General features: G+C 31.7%; 1 protein-coding gene across 6 annotated transcripts; it reads right to left on the minus strand.

The window, feature by feature from the left end:
- Positions 1–38: 38 nt before the first annotated feature.
- Positions 39–17,939, minus strand: LOC138184672 (myosin-2 heavy chain). 6 transcript variants are annotated; one of them, XM_069122836.1, is made up of 31 exons: positions 17,409–17,938; positions 16,242–16,323; positions 15,876–16,061; positions 12,961–13,059; positions 12,564–12,653; positions 9,314–9,462; positions 9,137–9,225; positions 8,188–8,271; positions 7,843–8,008; positions 7,328–7,553; positions 5,252–5,405; positions 5,065–5,194; positions 4,743–4,961; positions 4,463–4,636; positions 4,207–4,367; positions 3,838–4,120; positions 3,649–3,778; positions 3,458–3,572; positions 3,219–3,341; positions 2,791–3,138; positions 2,465–2,635; positions 2,216–2,371; positions 2,044–2,151; positions 1,683–1,958; positions 1,550–1,604; positions 1,346–1,487; positions 1,156–1,267; positions 964–1,070; positions 700–844; positions 520–617; positions 39–225 (listed from the first exon to the last, which is right to left on the minus strand). In XM_069122836.1, exons 4-31 carry the CDS (start codon positions 13,056–13,058, stop codon positions 153–155), a joined length of 4,182 nt encoding a protein of 1,393 aa, XP_068978937.1. In that variant the 5' UTR covers position 13,059; positions 15,876–16,061; positions 16,242–16,323; positions 17,409–17,938; the 3' UTR covers positions 39–152. The 6 variants fall into 6 exon arrangements, with proteins under 6 accessions (XP_068978937.1, XP_068978926.1, XP_068978915.1 ...); XM_069122825.1 differs by having other exon boundaries at positions 16,231–16,323; XM_069122814.1 differs by lacking the exon at positions 16,242–16,323.
- Between the last annotated feature and the right edge of the window lie 1,376 nt (positions 17,940–19,315).

A 19,315-nucleotide genomic window follows, 5' to 3' on the forward strand; every position in this document is an offset into this window, starting at 1 on the left:
TTGTGTACTTTTTTTGTATATGTTCTAATACACACGAGTGAGCAAACCCTTATTTCTGTATTATTTGGTGTTTAGAATTATTTGTTGTCATTACAATTGAATAATAGTATAGTATCTATAATGACATATTTTCCTCGGAATTTGTAATCGAATTATTTATTCGACGTTGTGGAGTTTCTCGATGCTGGCCTACTATGATTCGTAGAACTTATCTTCTTCTCTACACTGAAAATATAAGAACATCATTACGATTTTATTCAATTAAAATTTTCTACTACTGACTCTAATTTCAGAGTTAATTTCTCCCAAGTAATTCGTACATACATATATATGTACATATATTATTATAATTTATTATTTATTTATTTTTTTTAACATTCTAGAAATGATATTTTTAAAAATATGTTTGAACTTAAAGCTTTTCTATAATTCCATCAATTATTAACAATGCCCGTTTAAAATATAGTAGATTTTTCTCACTATTTAATTTTTTAATTTTTGTTTTAAATAGAAACATACCTGCCGCTTCTTGATCCTCTTTTGAACATGTCTGTTAATTTTTTCTTTAGATTTTTCTTTTCAGTCTTCTCATTGATGCTTGTTTCGGATCCCGATGTCTGCAAGAATAAAAAAGGAAATAATTTTAAAGTTATTGGTATAATAGTCTCTTTTAAACAAATAATGGCGTTGTTTACTTACTTGAAGAGAAAGATCCATAGAAATATTTGGATCATCCACACTGGCTGATTTAGTCAATTTAGTTGTAATTTTTTTTATTATACCTTTACTATGCTTTTTTTCTCGCTCCAACATTTCGCTTTTGGTAGAACCGGTAGAGAGGCGACTATGTATTATAAGAAATTTAATTATTAGCTTGTTTTTTTTCCTGATGTTCTTAGTCAATGAATATTCAAATTATGCATTAGGAAACAAACAAAATTGAGGGGATGATTATTCAATTACCTGTCAACACTGGAATCTCTCTGCAAACTTTGTGTTCGTCCTTCAGCATCTGAACTTTCTAATGATTGCAAACTGGACATGTTGCTATCAGTGCCCCAAATGCGTGACTGTACAATTATGAATGAATAAATGTTAATATCTTTTTAATATACCTATTATCGAAAACTTAACAGCATTAGAACAATAACATACTTCTTCATTTCGTACTGATGTCTGTTCTAAAGATAAACTCTTTCTCTTCAAACGTGATTTCGAACGAGATGTTGTTATACCTTTCCCCGGGTCACTTTCCACGGATGTTGATCTATAAAATTGATTTACTGTATATGAGTATCTAGGTTTTCATTAAAGAAAACAAATGGTCACTGTTAGTAATAAATACCTCTTGCCAAGTTTCTTCAATCGTGTTGTATTTACTTCGTCCGCAGATTTCTTCGATTCTTTCAGTTCTTTTGCCACATCCATTAATTTTTTAACAGTATACTCTAATTTTTCTGTTCTCTCAACAAATTGAGAATTTGAACCTATTAATAAATTTAACATTATTGATTTAAAGATTGAAGCATTTAATAATATTAATAATTACCTCTTATATCGCTTCTCGAATCTGACAATGGTGATGATTCCCTAGATTTTGGTCCCTATATTACGAAAATAATTATTTATCATATTAATTTAGTTTACTTATTTTTTTTATTGAATTTGTAAATTTAATATACCTTTAATCGTCTTGGTGGAGTCGGTGTATAAGTATTTGCAGTTCCATTTTCTGCTATACCGTTCAATTCGGGGAAAAGTTTCATCAAGTCATTGACTTGTTGCATCAATACATTCAGATTTCGTAATTCAATCTGTTCTTGTTTACATTTCTTCAGTATTACATCTTTGAGTTCTTCTCTCTCCTTCTCGTGACGTTCCTTTTCGCGTCTCATTTTTTCGTTACTGGTCCTTAATTTTGCGTGAGCGTCCCTTAATTCGAGCAAATCGCATTGTAACTGAAAAAATTAATATTTTCAAACAACTCAGAATCGGAAGGAAACAGAATGACAATCCAAAATTTTATATTGGTCCTTTATTTACCTCTAACAATTTCTTCTTGCTTTCTTCTTTCTCTTCGTCGTACACCTTTTTCAATTGATCTTGCCGTCTCTTATTCTCCAGCCTTTCCTTGGAACGTTCTCTTTCAATCTACAAAAATATCATTTGTTTAGGCTCTTTATGTTAATAACATTAATTCTAGTTTAACATGTACTTCGAATAGAGTTTGTCGCAAATCCCTCGCCAGTGTAGCGGTCTCTTGCAATAATCTCTGATGCTCCTCTCTTTCTTTTTGCCACGCTAACTCCATACGAACTTTCAGTCCTGGAATCTTCGTTCTACCACTAGTGAGCACTTTCTCTTCTTCGAGCTAAAATTACAAGATAAAAATAAAAAGAAAAATGAATAGTGTGCAAATGTATTTTAAATCATCGATAAGTTACTGGAGAAAACATTTAAATACTTCGTTAATTCGCGACTGCAGTTCAGATACTTTAACATGACTCGCTGACTTTTCGGATACCAATTCAGCTTTTAATCTGGATGCTTCTAATCTCGCTTCAGAAAGCTCGTCTTCCAAGCTATTAATCTGCGTTTCTAGAACCAATTTACTGGCACCAGATACTTCCTCTTCCTAAAAAATGAGAAATGTTGTATAAATAAAAATGTAAGGATTACTTTTAAATTGAGTTAAAAGTAATCACTCTTGATGTAATATAGATACAAATAGATCCAGGGAAGTGAGCGTAATGGTGGAGGATAAAAAGAAAAAGATTAAAAATAACCAACCTCGTCAGATTTTCCAGAAGATGCGTTCGACTGCCTACCTCTAGCAGACTTTAATTCTGCGATAGTTTTTTGAGCACCTTCTAACATATGTTTATATGTATCGCGCTCGCGTTTGTACCTAGACAATTGATTTTGAATAGCTTGAATTTCATCGTTGATAGCAGTGATTCTATGCTCATAACGCATTTTGCATTGAGCTAAATCAGCTTTCTTCGCTTTCTCCATGTTTTCAAGGGCGTTTTTCAATTTTCGTATCTCCGACTCCAAAGCTGTTGTGTCTGGTGTCAGAGCTTGATGGATCTTTGATACTGCTTCATAGTCCTTCAGTTTGTCAGAAAGGTCGTCGTTCTGCAAAGTATATATTTTAAAACAAAACTTATTACATAATTTATGCTGTTAAACAAATATGTATAACTTAATTTTCTTACCGCTTTTCTTAAATCTTCTAATCGCGTTACTAATGTATTGTTTTCTTTTTTCAAATTGCTTATGTCATTATTCAAATCTGTTATCAATGCTTTGTTTGGCAGCTCACTTTCTCGTATACGATTCTGGAAATTTATATTAAAGATAATTTTTTACAATTAATTAAAGAAAATTGTAGTATTCTTCAAAATAGATTTTAAAATCGCGGATATAACAGTTAATTACATTATTTTATACTCACTTCTAGAGCTGATCTCTCTGATCGCCATTCGCTTTCTTTTATTTTCATTGACTGTCGCATTGATTCCAATTCTCTACGAATACCTATCAGCTCTATATTTTGTTCTCGTAATTTGCTATATTTAGATATGATATAGAAATAATTAAAAATACTTTGTTTCATTGTAATTAATTAAGCGTATTACCCATTACCTATTAAGCGACTCATTATCCAAATCCAATTGCTTTTTCAAATTCGTCAATTCCTTGTATTTGTCATTCAGATTATCATATTCCAGTTGTCCTTTCTTGAGCTCGTTCTCCAAATCTAAAATATAGGCCACTGTTATCTTATGTAGACTTTTCTGATGTTTTTTGCGTCGCCATAGTGAAGTAACTTACTCAGAATCTTTTCATTGTATGTCTGCCTCAATTCATTCATCCGTTTCGTGTTCAATCCTGTTTTCTCCAATGCACTGATCTTCTTTTTCAAGGTAGCTACTTCACTCTCCTTTGATTCTTTCTCTTGATCGACTTGAGATAACAATTTTTCCTTTTCTTTCTTTAATTCCGAGACCTCCCTAGTCAGATCATTTATTTTCGTGGAATTGGAGGTTTTTGTGTTTTCTAATTCCTTCTTCAAGCGTTTTAACTCAGTATCGAGCTTAGTCTTTGTTTGTTCAACCTGCATTATAATATTATGTTAATATCTGTATTAATGGCGCTTTTAATTCGCTAATTAATGTAATTTTTATCTAAAAAGGTAGTTACTGATGTCATTGATTGTTTCATTTTCGATTCTCGTTCCGTATATCCTGACAAATCATCTTGTAGCTTCTTCGATTTATCTTTTTCCAAAAGCAATTCTTTCTTCAAATCGTTTATCGTTTTCTCCAACTTTGCACCTTCGTTTTCTGATGTCTTAGCTGTTTCTATACAAAAGTAAGAAAAAAGAAAAAAGATTAATTAAGAAAATAATTGTTATTGATAGAAAAATTTAGTATTTTATTTATGATATCTTTTTTACCTAGATCCTTTTTCAATTGTACAGTTTCGTTATACACTTTAAGTTTCTCCGCGGATAGAGAGAGAAGCTTCGATTTTAGCTTTTCTTTCTCCTCGAGCAGTGCTGTCTTCTCCTGGTCCCATGTCTTCCTTTCGTTTTCTCTCAATGTCACTGCCTCCTCCAATTTCTTTTTTACTAAAGTATTTCATACCATAATAGATTTACTACAAGTGACTTATTCAATACGTTAATATGAACACGTTAATAGGAAAAGTATGTTTAAAATAATCGAAATACTTACTGTTTTGCAAATCCATATTTTTTTCCTCGACTTTAGTACTGAATTTCTTCTTTTCTTTCTCATCTAACAACTCTTTCATAACAGAATCGAGCTTTTCCTTAAGTAATTCATGCTCCTTTGAGAGTTTGTCGTATTTCCCGTGGTTATCCTTGATTTTCATGTCCTGAATGTTCACCTCTTTGCCATCAGAAATATTTGTGAAGACAGTCATCATATCTCCTAGAGAATACAATTCGTTTATTTAATATTATGATTATTTATATTTTATATCTAGATTATTCTTAATATCATTATACAAGTAGTCTTTTAGTTTAGAATGAACCTATTTCTTTCTCCATCTCTTCCACCATCTTCTTCAATTGTACTTTAGTTGTAAATTCAGTCGCCTTTTTCAGAGGCCTACTTTGGAATTCTCCTTTAACCTTTTGCAACGTTTCTTCAACTTTCTTCACCTAAAATAAAATATTTTTATTACTAATTTCTCATTTGAGCTTTATACGGAAACTTGCCTCTTCGTATTTCTTTTCCAGAGTAGCTTTCTCAGTTTCTAGTTCTTCCACCTTCCGCTCAACTTTCCTCAGTTTAAACGACAAGATTCGACAATTCTTATTCGACTGTTCCAAACTTTTTCGCAAACGAACGTGCTCGTCCGCTTGCTCATCCCTTAACAACACGAAATACTATTCTTAAGAGTCTCGACGAAATTTCTATCCAAAGACTATAGTATATTGGAACCGGATAAAATTGATTCAATAAAAAATTCCCAAAATGATTACTAGACCGCAGATGTTAATGCAAATTTATATTTTTTTAAAAATATAATTAAAGAAATAAAACCTAAATAGAGATTTGTTTCACCCTATAAATATTATAATCAGTATCTTTCTTTTGATATTTTCTATATATTTTTTAATATTATAGGCATTCAGTACGTTCCTGTACATTTAAATTTCTCATGAATTGCATAAACATCTATACCGTAGTAATTACCTAAATTTGTCGATATCATCATATACAAATTTCAAATTTTAAGACAAGTCTAAATATTTTCAAAAACGATACTCCAGATATTCTAAAGAATATTCAAGTTATTATATTCATAAGTTTCAGGATATTTAATTTTCATTTATATAATTTCCAAATAATTTAGATAATTTACTCCATCTATAGGTAATTATTCATATTCTTTTATAGATTATCCAGTTCCGTGAAGTTCAGTAGTGTGTTATAATTACCTGAGTTAATTGGTCACGTATACATTTAATCAAACGGAAGCCGAAATGCCATTCAGGGTGGGCGTAAGCAGGAGGAAGCGTACGCGTGATAAGTGTACAAAAATCGAAAGGGTTCGACGACAGTATAACGTTCCACATTACTGCTGTCTACGTTAAAAATGCTATTTCATTATACATATATCTCGTTCCTTTGCTCTTAAGATTCATTACATGGGTCTCGCGTTTATTCGTTCGAAAATCTTCCTGGATCACAAAGAACGGTCAAAAATAAAGTGTGGTCAAATATGTACTCATTTTACCAAGCAATGAAACGTCCACGTTCGATCCAGTTTTTGGCGAAAAACAGTGCCGTTCTTGTGTTGGAATCTTCCGTCCAAATTGACGTCCTGCAACAATTCAGATAGCTCATTTTGCTAAACATTTTTGGGCTGTGTGTCCTTTCTTCGTAGACATTACGTGGTAGAGGTGACAGCTTTAATTAGATATCTCCTTTATTTTGTATCTTTTGCTTAAGCGTTCCTCCTGAGTGCGAATCATGAAAAAAATTCGATTTACTTTTCTGACCATTTCATTTGATATTTTATCTGTTTTAGATCATTTCTTTCAAAAGATTATTCCAATTTAGAGTGTTTCTTTGTTTTATCTGCTTCTGGTTCCAGCTGCAGTAAGTGGAAATCCACTGTTTTCGAGCCCCTTCAAGATATTTTCATTTCTGAACACGGTTTCGTGTTTCTTCCAAGTTGATAAACTTTTTCTTTGTTTTTTTCTATGACACGATAATATTGTACGAAAATATCTCGTGTCGTATCGTGCCAATATTGGTCGCGTTTATTAATACAAACAGACATATATGTTATTGATAAACACGAAAAGGATCACAGGAGGGCGAGTCGTAATTCGCTGTTGTGATCAATCAACTTCTGTACTGATTAGTTAATCAATTCGAATTCAAACAAATCAGTTAGTAAAATGCAGTGGAATCTTTCTTTTCCTATACACGATGATCATTTTATACTTCAAATATCTATTCTTCGTTTCATAATTATTTAATTTATTTGTTTTTTTTTTCATTAAAATGTTACAAAGATTGCACTACGCATGAAATTACAGGGCGTTAAATCGAATTTTTTTTTGCTTGAGAATTTCTCTTGAAAACTTATAAAACTTTACTTCAGTGGTACATACAATAAAAATAATTAAATTATAAACATTTACTTTGATAGTATATAGGTTTGAAACATAGTTTTAAACAATAAAAAGAGAATTATTATGAACTGAAAAAGAAGCCACGGTAAACATGCACGTAGAAAAAATGTACTTATATTTAAAGTTAAAAAAATGTAAAATTACCTAAACGTATCTTGCAGTTCGTATATCTCTTCCTCCAATTGCCGTATTTCTTTCTTCATATCTTCGTTGTCATCCATCAAACTCTCGCATAAATTCTCTGCTGCCTTCAATTTTGAACGTAGCTCATCCTTTTCCCGGTCTCGTTCTCCTCGAAACGTTTTCGAGTTCACTTCTTTCTCCAGGTCTCTTATCTTGGTCAATAAACTGTTCTTTTCTTGCGTAAGCGCTGAATATTATTAATATTATTATCATTTCTCAAGTAATTGAATTATCCAGAATTGAAAGTCCATAGATTAAACTAGCAGTGGAGAAAATAATTAACAATAATTTACTGTTTACTATAACAAAAACACTTCCAAATTTTAAATTTCAAATTGTTAAATATTAATTTCTATCATATTAGCAAATTTCCAAAAGCATTTCTAAACATTTCTCCATTTCTTATCATAAATTTTGTAAAAATTTATATTTTCTAATTTTTATATGTTAATTTATTCATTTTTCATGGGTAATACCTTCATTCTTCTTCTGTAATTTCTGTACTTCATTCGGTGCAGCTTTACTCGATATGGTTTCCATAGTTGCTAATCGCCTCATCAGGATCTCGCTCTTTTCCTTTTCCGCCCTCTCGCATCGTGCTTGCAATTCTCTTACTTGTAGCCTTAACTGTTCTACCTCGCTCTAACGATAATAAAATTCCACCGTTATTCCTTTAATTTTCACACACGTGTGGATAATTATCAATCTTATCTACAGCACTAATTGTAAGATTATTATTGCTACAAGCGTACTACATATATGTATATAAACCGATTAGTAAGAAAGATTAGAAACGAAATGAAGAATGCTGTTATGGTTACTTTTTCCGTCCATTCTTCGCTTGCCATTCGTCGTTCTCCATTTTTTTCGCTGCTTTTCGAAGAACCAGTCTTCGACTTCTTCACCTGAATAGAAAAAGCAATGTACAACAAGGAAATTCAATTTTTCCATGTACGATTATTAACTTTTCTTTCGTGAAGCACTAAAAGGTAAACATAGTCAGATTAAGTGATAACTATCGTGAGAATTGATAGCGGTAAAAAGAAAGTTGTTTACGTGGTGTAATCACGTGTATACATTTTGATGATTTAATGAGCAAAGTTATTGAGATCTTCTTGAGAAGCTCAAGTGTGGTTAAATTTGCTGTCGTAAACGTATGCACATATACAAATAATTGAAAACATTCCAGCAGTTTGATTGCAAGTTAAATGAAAATGGTTCTGTTAAAAAGCTCTAAATTTTTGTTTATATGTATATCGTCAGTTTGGTAGAAAAATTATATAAATTAAAGAAAAGGAAATTTCTCAGGAAATTGCTTTGTAGGGTTTCTAATAAAATATTATTTAACAGTATCGCTTATTCAAGAGCGAGTTAAAATAATCCTATCTTGAATTTTGACATTGTTATTGTTATATATTACAAGTTTTGTAATGAAGAACTTATTTGTAGATTAAATTTTTATAGATGTTTCAGAAGTGAAGATATTTCAGATGTTTCACTCTTTTCTAGCAAGTCGACAACGTAGTTACACATAAATGATTATTATAGACTGATATCAAAATGGAACAGTCATTTAACTAGGTTAATTGATTTTTAAAGCTTAAACGCATAAATATTTAGAAATAAATATTCAATTGAAACCAAATTAGCTCTTATTCATATATGTATACATATACATTAACAAATCCCAGTAATAATAAGATAAAAGTTACAACATTGCGATAAGCAACATTTAAAACTCACAAAATTTCACAGCGATCGAAAATTTACCTGGATTATGAACTCGACGTCATTTTCTGAAGCGCTCTCATTGCTGTTATCTATAACCTCCTTAATTTGTAACTTAGTTGGCCTCCTATCTGCAAATAACGGGATGAATTTGACAACAAAGAAAAACACGCTTATCGATAATCTTGATAAAAAGCAATATTTATTATATGTAAGTACCTTCCAATCTCTCTTCGTTGTCGATAGCAGAAAGATCCATGAGCGAAGTCCAACCAGCTGCTGCGTACGATGACTCTGAGCTTGCTCTAAAGTCATCCTTTGCCAAATTTGTCGCTGAAGACCAACCACGTTTTCCATTCTCGGTAGATCTACGACACAAGTGTTATTGTAAACATTTGATATAACCTCCTATTAAAAATTCCTATGAATCAAATTTGACGATTTTATCGCAATTTGTAATTGATTCAATACAGATCAACTTTTATCTGAAATATTTTTGTGTTACATTATCAGAAGTGTTTAGAGAGCATTACTGCACACTGTTTTTCGCTGAATATTCTCAGTTCCACAACTGTTATCTTAAATACTATATTTTTATAATAATTATATAACTATTGTACAATAGCGTTTGTTTGTCGTATGGTTCTCATTTACTTGCCGTGCTCTTATACCAAACATTAGTTAAAATTATGAGGTGAAAGATCTATTTAACCGAATAAAGGTAATAAAGTCGTGCACGTAAATTTAGATGAAGCTTTGGATAAAATTTCAGATTAATTAGATCATGAAACGACAGAGCAAATGTTGAATCAGAGTCCTTTAAACTGTAAAAGCCTTTGGCCGGAACTAAAATCCACCATGAAATAGTTATGGGTTTTATATCCCGGAATCATATCGAAAGACCAGCTCAGACTATTTCGGTATTTTGAGCCTGGAGTCATTATATTTTGGGACCTTTCCTTGGTGATTCTGGTTAGTTTCTTGAATTCCGATAGAAGATAGTTTCGGTGTATCTTAAGATTCTATTATTTTAACTATCGAAGCCCCACGATTTTAAAATTACGTCTGCTTGTAACTTGTAAAGTATAGGATATAGCTAAACTTCATGCTATTATGATTATAGTTATCATCGCATATTCATCTATATCATTGCATACTCATCTAAAAAAGACTCAATTTTTAATACATATGCTGCTAAATTTACTCCTTTTAGATGAATTGATAATAATATCTATGTTAGTTATAGGGAACGTAAAAAAAGTAAAAAAAGTGGGACTCGTTTACTTTTATAAAATCTAAAATTGGAAGTTTGACAAAAAGTTGAAATCTATTACGAAATAATTTCAATTTGAATTTCACCAAATTTAGTGTTCTTCGCGTTCTTTCTTTTTTTTCGTATGCAACGTTTTACGAAATTGCAATTGAAATATCTTTTAAATTAATCAATTTTCGACCCAAGTACTTCAATATCTTTTTGTGAAAAAGTGCGTCGAATGGTTTATAAAAAATTATAGTGTTAAAAAAGGAGTGCAATTGCATCTGCGAAAAAACTAGTTAGCACGGTAGAGAATGTTAAACAGTGCAAAATTTTCCTTTGCGATTTTCCTTTAACTTTATTTGGGTCAAAGTTATGATCTGTCCTAGTTGCTAGAAACACCCTGTACATATTATATGTATAATCATTCTGTGATCCTATAATTACGGGTTAACGAATGCAAATGAAATTAAAATCAGCCTGTTATAACCTTCGACTTTTGATACGCCCATAATCACAATTTCAGTGAATGGTTTGAATAATTATTTCCCCTTTCTATGCTTATTTTTATTTCTTATTTTCCATATGTTGCGCATATGTATATACTACGAATAAATTTCGCTAAATGACTTTTCGCCTTCGAGGTTCTGGGATAAGTGCTGAGCTGTTTGAGTCAGTCTTTTGCCACGAAGTTCGCCACTTTCCTCACTCCGTGACTAGATTTTTCTAAACCATTCTTACTACTCTATCGCGCACCATCCTACGCGCACCACATGACGTCAGGTCATCGGTTGTGGGTACGTTCCTGCGAACTCCGAACTCTGAACTCCGAAATTATAACATTCGCAGCTCCTAGAGCTCTCTCAAATCTATATATCCACTCCTTATAACTATGTATGTGCGAGGTCTGCAAGACAGACCCATGAGACTACCTCCGGGCGGGCCAGTGATTGTCGGCTTTTTGACGAAATGTGTAGCTCCAGCTCCGGTTCCTGCAAGGTAGAAGCAGAGTCTCGTACTATCACTGTCTGTATTTATATAGCTGAAGTTGCACCTTTGATCTTGCCAAAAAGCCGACAACCATTGGCATTGGCTCGTCCAGAGGCAACCTCGTGGATCTGCCTCGTAGCCCTCGCATTGTCTGTAGTCTGCACATAGCTCTATAATCGAGCTTGTCGCCAAGTCACCCTCTTGAGAGACCTTGACACGTACAGTTGCTTTTTTAAAGTGATCTAACGCTAACATACATATGTGTGCGCGTGCGCGCGCGCGTGTGTGTGTGTATTTTAAACGAGTAGAATTTTTCCCTTATTATATCATGTAGTCATCTGAATGAATTGTAAGAGGCTTGTGTAATTTTTAATATACTCAAATTATGATTTTGCAAATGGAGTTATACCTTTAGTTATACAATTACCAGAATATAGTAACTAAGTTAAAAGGTTTGTATTCAATGCGATTTTCGGTAATAAGCTGCCGTCATCTTGAATTTCGATGGTGTTTTAATATGTTGTTGACGGCATAATTCTGAATAAGCTTTTGTAGTATATGTAACCGTCATTTGATCTTAATTTCCAAGATATTTGCAAAAAACTATCGGTACCACTACATTGAATTCTACCTCCAATTATGCGTCTATGACAGCGTAAGCGCTAATGTTGTTTGCCGCTCACTTCACAGTTAAATTTCACACATACAATGACGCTTAAGTCAAACCTAATTCTTATCATTTGTTTATAGTTTATATAGGTTTGGATCAAGTGTCATTTTATCTGTGAAGTTTATCTGTAAACCAATGACCGGCAACCAATGCACTTACGCTGTCACGGACGCACAATTGGAGATAGAATTCGATGTAGTGGTACCAACAGATTTTTTGCAACTACATATCTCGAAAACTAAAAGAGCCCAATGGTAACATACAAAAGAAAAAGTTTTTTAAAATGTTGATTTCTCTAATATATTAAAAAATCATCAAAATCCAAAATGGTGGCAGCTTTCTAAATAATTATTTAACAAATTCACGTTTGTATAGAATATTTTATGTACATATTTTAATACATGTCATATATCGTAATATGTATTGCAGATTTAATCGTTTACATTACACATATATTACCATATATTATCGTTATTTATATGCACATATTTTTACATCAACTATTTGCACTCTTGCATAAATACATACAAACATCTGCAATATTAATCACTTACCGGCCTGAAGATTGCTCGTACGATAAACTAGGTGACGACGATGTGATATCCTTCAAGCTATCTTTCTTGCCTCCGTGCTCCTTGTAATCTCTAAACATGTTTTTATTATGATTATTCAAGCCTTTTTAGCCAGATCTAATATCTTTTCTTCCTACTCTTTAACTGCAGTGACTACGAAAAGTATTTGCACCATTCTATTTAGATATTAATTAATTAGATCTAAGTTAAATTTTGTATTATTTAATACCACCTTCGTACTATAAAAATTTGGTATTATGAAGATAAAATTTAGTAAAAAAACTACTTCATTGGAAAATAAGACTATGTGCAAATATTTCTTGTTGCCATTGTATATACATAACTTTTACAATGATAGAAATAAACGACTAAATAATACCTGAAGCATCTTTTGCAACGGGTTGGCCATCGCACTTGTGGATGGAAACCAAGTGGACAGAGCGGATCTCCTTTCTTCGAGGAATACATGTGGTGCATTCTACATGTGAAAACGAGAAATATGAATCGTTACGAAACACAATGCAAGTGATCTTCTCGAATATAAACGTACACTTCCGGATAAGAAACACATGGCACAGAATTAGAAAATTTTATTGAATAACAAGCAGAAATACAAAAATATATTTCATTAACTTAACGATTAGTTTTTAATGTACCACTATATAGTTCTGAAATGAAAACAAATATTTTTCCCATAATAAATACAATTTTCGTCTTCCCATAATACCCAATTGTGGTCCACACCATTATGTTTTTACCCATTTGTAGTAGACAACTTGCAAATTTCTCTTCCGTCTGTAAATCATGATACTAATACATACTTCCATCTATTTGACCATCAATTAATCTTTTCTCGTCAGTGAAAATAATATTTCTCCAGTTTTCAATTTATTTTAAATGCTTTGCGATAAATCCCAGCCTTTGCTTCCTACGGACATCTGTTAATTGGAAAAACGAATAGTATAAAGTATACTGACTTGATCAACCAATAAATACAAGCACATACAGTACGTATTGCGGAGAAAAATGCTTATTCCAACAAAATAATGCCGCGGCCACACCGCACAGTCGGGTCATCCGATCTAGATATGATAGAAAATTGTTGGGGTAAGCCAGTAAGAGCAGTTTATAAAAATATACAATTCAAATAAAAAAAAATCAATTTCAAAAGCTATTCAAATCGTCATCAAAAAGAATGACAGCAGTTGTAAAAAATAAAGGAAGTTATACGAAATATTAACATGACAATATCTTTAATGAATCTGAGTAAATTTTCCTTTTTCTGCAGCATGTGCTATCATTTTGTCCCACTGTATTCTTGTCATATTTCTAATTTTGCAGGAAAGATATTAATTTTCACTTCAGAACTATACAGTGGTATTAATATTAGGTCGTCCGAAAAGTTTCTTTCGTTTTATACGGAAATAATAAATGTACAATATTTTCCGTTTTATATTATTTTATCGAATTACGTATAATCAATTTTATTCTATCAAAATAAAGATCACAACGTTCGACAGATTAGGTTTCATGTTTGTATAAAGATGCATCATTGTAAAAGACGGGTCTGTAAAAGAAAGACACATACATATTCGGACAACCTAATAAAAACTAGCTTTTAAGTTAATAAAATGTATCTTTGTATTTCTGCTTGTTATTCAATAAAATTTTCCGAATTTGTGCTATATGCTATTTGTTTGTCCGGAAATATATTTAATAACTTTCTATTATAAAATAGGTAAATATCGTAGATGTTTGGCATGTCATACTTCTAGTCGCGTGCAGTGCAACACATGGGTTAAATCGACACTTAGACACGACGTCAGTTTATATGATGCGAGATAACGCGATGCATGCTTGTAGAAGTGGTTTTTTGATGGAACAAGAATATATTCGCTCGTCCAGAGAGACGTTACGTTTGACGGTTAGTAGCGAGCGTTCGGAACGATTCCAAGTTTTTCAATAGTATGATAATTCGAATCACTTTAAAGATGATTCTTATAATTCTTGAAACTTTTAAGTTGGAGATCTTGGTAGATGTTGAATCTTGGAACTTAGTGTAGTAGTTATAAGAAGTATTTACACGCTGGTTAATTAGGCCAATTACATATATTAAATTTGCATCATTTAATAGTACATGCTTTTATATGACAATAAACACTTAATACTATGAAAATGGATGTAGAACCTGATTAAAAATAAGGATCTGTGCAAATACTTTTTGTAACTTCTATAGATCTTTAAAATTTTGATAAATCTTGAAACTCTCAATAGATTTCAAAGCTTGATGATTATTCAGTATATGGTTATATGTATACTATAAGACATTGAATACCTCCAAACTCTCAAAACATTGAAACCTATCAAATCTATCAAGATTTAACCAAACTTTAAATATTCAAGACCTATTAAGATCTTTAAGAGAGTCAAATATAAAATCTGTTCAAAGTGATTCAAATTTTTCGCCACATGTACGTCTACATATATCCGAAACGATTTAAAGCTCCAGAGTGCATAGCTAGTTGCAAGACGTAGCTCATTACACATAAATAACCGATGACTTTGAACACTGGTGTCGTGCTCTTTGTACATAAGAAAATAAAACATTAGTGTCGAGGTGTCAACATATACATATGACATACACACACACACATACAGGGTCATTGGTAACTGGTGATACAAGCGGAAAGGGGGTGATTCTACGCGAAAAAAGAAGTTGAAAATATAGAATAAATTTCTTTTTTTTATTTTTTTTTAAATCTACATTGAGATCCGTCATAATGAGACGCGATAAAGTGCACGCGTACCGAGCGAAAATTCAAAGTCGATTTTCTCGAAAACAAAGCCTCAAACGAAAAATTTTTATTCTATATTTTCGACTTCTTTTTTCGCGTAGAATCACCCCCTTTCCACTTGTACCACCAGTTACCAACCACCCTGTATATATATATATGAAGTATTAGATTTTATGTACTAGTAGTATAGATAAATAATTTGCTTTCCATTTATTTTAATCATAGTTAATACACGTTGCCAGCCATAAATATTGGGACAGGTACATTCATTGAAGGATTTTAACACATTTTACTTTACTCAGTATTTTAAATTATTAATAGATAATAGATTTATAATAAGATACATAAAAGATAAAAACAGTGAAAAACATATAATTTGCATTAAATATCAGTTAATGTTTTAATATTCATGACCGACAGTGCAAGTGTAAGACAGCGAGTAGGAACAAGAACGGTGACATGTGATTCATCACAGGGATCCTGATAAACTGTGTCGTACCACCATAAACGAGTTACGTGTGAAATATACGAGGTTGGTAATCGGAAATCTCGACGATTTCCAGCAGAGCATATCTCGTAAAAGCGTCACATAGGGCGCAGATATATTTCGATGTGTCTTTCACAATTCTAACAGGTATAAAGGCTTGCTCAACGAACAATCGATATTGATGCTAGCAGAATTTACCTAAAAATAAAACCTTGAATTAATATAATAAGAGAATAAGAGTTTCGTAAGCAGTGAAGACGAGACTTAAGGTGAGGCTTGGTTTTCGACGAATCGCGAAATACTTGGCAAGGGATAAATGAAATTCAGCTCGAAACTATGTTTTATAGATCAAATAGTTATAATGTACGTTTAGGAAACCTTGATGGAATCTACAGCCTGTGTGTCGACGCGGTTCCAAATTGTCTTTCATCCATCAACGGTGCCATTATTTGTCCGATTTCTAATAATAAATTTGTGGAAAAAATAAATAAATACTTTTTTATTTGTAATCTAACTGTGAATATTTATGCATTTATAGAACATTGAAAAGTAAAAGATTTACTTTATAGAATGCACGTAATATGAAGAAATATTGGGCTGTTTGGAAAATTCATAGTGTTTTTACTAGTTAATTTATTCTCTTGTATTCTGCATATATTAGAAAAAATAATGGGGAAAGTATTTAATAATAGTGATAAAAAATTATAAAAATATATGGTGCGAGTATTGTTTATCGATGTACTAATTTCATAAATATGCAATATCTTCAACTTATTAATAAATTTAAATAAATTTCGCTACGAACTTCCAAAAAATCCAATATATAAAATATTCAAAGTGAAGCACATGTTATGATAGTAGATGAAATATATCTCTATTCAGATTTCAGTTCTTTAATTATTTGGATAAAAGTACGGATTTGCATAAACGTCTGCAGTCTATTAATCAATATGGAATGTGCAATCTCGTTACTCTTTTATGTTCACTCGGTATCAAATTTTTCGATTTCGATATTATTTAGTATACATTTGGCTTAAATAAAAATATATTATCAACGTCTAACAGATTTTTTGTCATAAACAATCTTAATCATTGGATTAAAACAAGTTTGCATCGCTTTATTATATATGCTGGGGTTTTCATACAATCGATATATCCAATTAAGAAACATCGATCCAATAAGATCTTCGTATTACAATCATTGAATCCACACCGAATCGATGTTCTTCTCCCCAAAAAACTTCACGCTTCTAACACTTCATGTTTCCGAATTCCGTAACAAAAATCGCTAATTGTATTTTAACGCATAGAATACGATTTTTAAACTTACTTTCTTTCCAACAAATATTTTTCTATGGAGGAGCCTCTGCTGAATCAATATGTAGTTCCAGTTCTCAAAAACTTTAATCCGACTTTGAATCGCATTCCATAAAATACTCCTCTTATTCAAACAATCGAACACACACAAGATTTCTCTCTTTCTCTCGATTTCGAACTCGATTTGGTCTTATGCAATTCCATATCGATCAGCGTGTAAGTACTTACTTGATCGATGTTCACCCAAATGCAGCAGGCGGGTGGGATTAAATTTGTCTTAGGCGTCGTTAAATATGCTTGAGCGCATTTTTCATGAGCACATCTTTCATTTCGAGGATACAAAATATGAGGAAACCCTCTAGTCTCATATTAAACGAATATAATAAACGAACAACATAAGTATAATTGTAATCTTGTAACCGATCACTAGGCGTAACGAGTGCACTTGTTCAGCGTTTCTCTATTTTTTAACATTCACGGTTCGTTTACATGTTTCGACGTTTTTCACTGACGCACTGATTTCTTCTTTTCCCTTATTTTTGTTCTCTAGGTAGTTGCGACGATCACAACGTCGATAGACGTCACTAATACCACTGACACGGTGCTGCTATTACGAGGGTTAGGCCGTTACTCGCTTCGGACTCGCACGTATGATAATTTGGATCGCTGCCAAAATGTATATTTATCTCTAGCTATAAATATATTGCGCTTCTTTACGAGTATTTTGTGCACACATATGCGTACGCGTGGGGTTAAAGGTATCTACAGAAGCAATGCCGCATCTGGCCAGTTAACAAGGGAGGATTTCTATACCTGTATTCTCTTACACAATTAACCCTGCTGCGTTCTTTTGGTTATGATCGATCTAATCATATTTTTTAATATAATCTGAAGTTTTAGAAAAATATGAAAGAAATGTTATTAGTACCCTACATATGTAATGTATACCAATAACTAGACTGTGGATTTTTATGCATTTATGTGAAATTTATAGATACAAGAGTGGACAGAATGTATATAATATATATATATATATATATATATGTATATATATAAAACTTCATATTCATTATAATTTGTAGGAAACGAATCTCTATTTAAGTTCTATTTCTTTAAAGTTGTATTATATACAGGAGATCCTTACTTTTTCCGTATAACTTTGCCAATAGAATCTACAAGTGAAAATAAGTAAGAATATCATATAAACATACACTCAAAAATGCTTTGTTATAAAATTATGACAAAAATTCGAAATAACAATTGACGATATATACCTACGTTAGTTCCATTTCAAAGTGTCGTCCATTCTTATAAATACAGCTTTGGCATCTATCAGATATTGAATTTATTGCAAATTTCTCGTTAGTTTTCTTGCATTTTATTAAGTATAATTCATTTATAAATTATAAATATTTTTGCATTAACTCCTAATATATATTAACGACCTCTAGATTTGCACAGCTTCTATAAACAGATCAGATAAATATTGCCAATCTGTACTTATGCTATCGAACGAAAATCTATACGTTGTTATTTCGAATTTTTGTTATAGTTTCTTAACAAAGCATTTTTAAACTTATGTTTCTATGATACTTTTTTTTAATTTCACTCGTAGAATCTGTTGGCAAAGTTATACGGAAAAGCGTAGGCACAACCTATATAAAAATATATCGTATAGTATAAAAATATAAATTTGTATAAAAATCCGCAGTCCAATTGTTGTTCCACAAGGTTTAAACAAGTAATTCAACAGGTTTTTTTCATACTGGAAGTTGCAAGGTGCAAACTGATTATTAATATTAATGATTATACAAATACTCAGTCATTCAGAATTATACTCAGGAACATTACACATAAAATTATTCTCTCCACTTTGAACATAGTACATTTATACGCAAATCCACAAAAACATCTAGAACAAATTTTGCAAATTTATCCCTGTTTTTGTTAAAAATAAGTAGTTAATGATATATATTATCGAACGATGCATTTTAATATGATCTTTAAGTTAGCGTTAATTAAAAACGCTATGGATAAACGTATTTACCATCGCTAATAATGCGAATTATATGATACAAAATTATTTTGTAAAACTCAGGATACGAATAACATTAGGTAAATTCTTGAAGAATAAT

This window comes from Bombus flavifrons, chromosome 1 (assembly GCF_040668555.2).
Source record: "Bombus flavifrons isolate JBK064 chromosome 1, iyBomFlav1_principal, whole genome shotgun sequence".
In the NCBI taxonomy this organism is placed as follows: Eukaryota; Metazoa; Arthropoda; class Insecta; order Hymenoptera; family Apidae; genus Bombus; species Bombus flavifrons.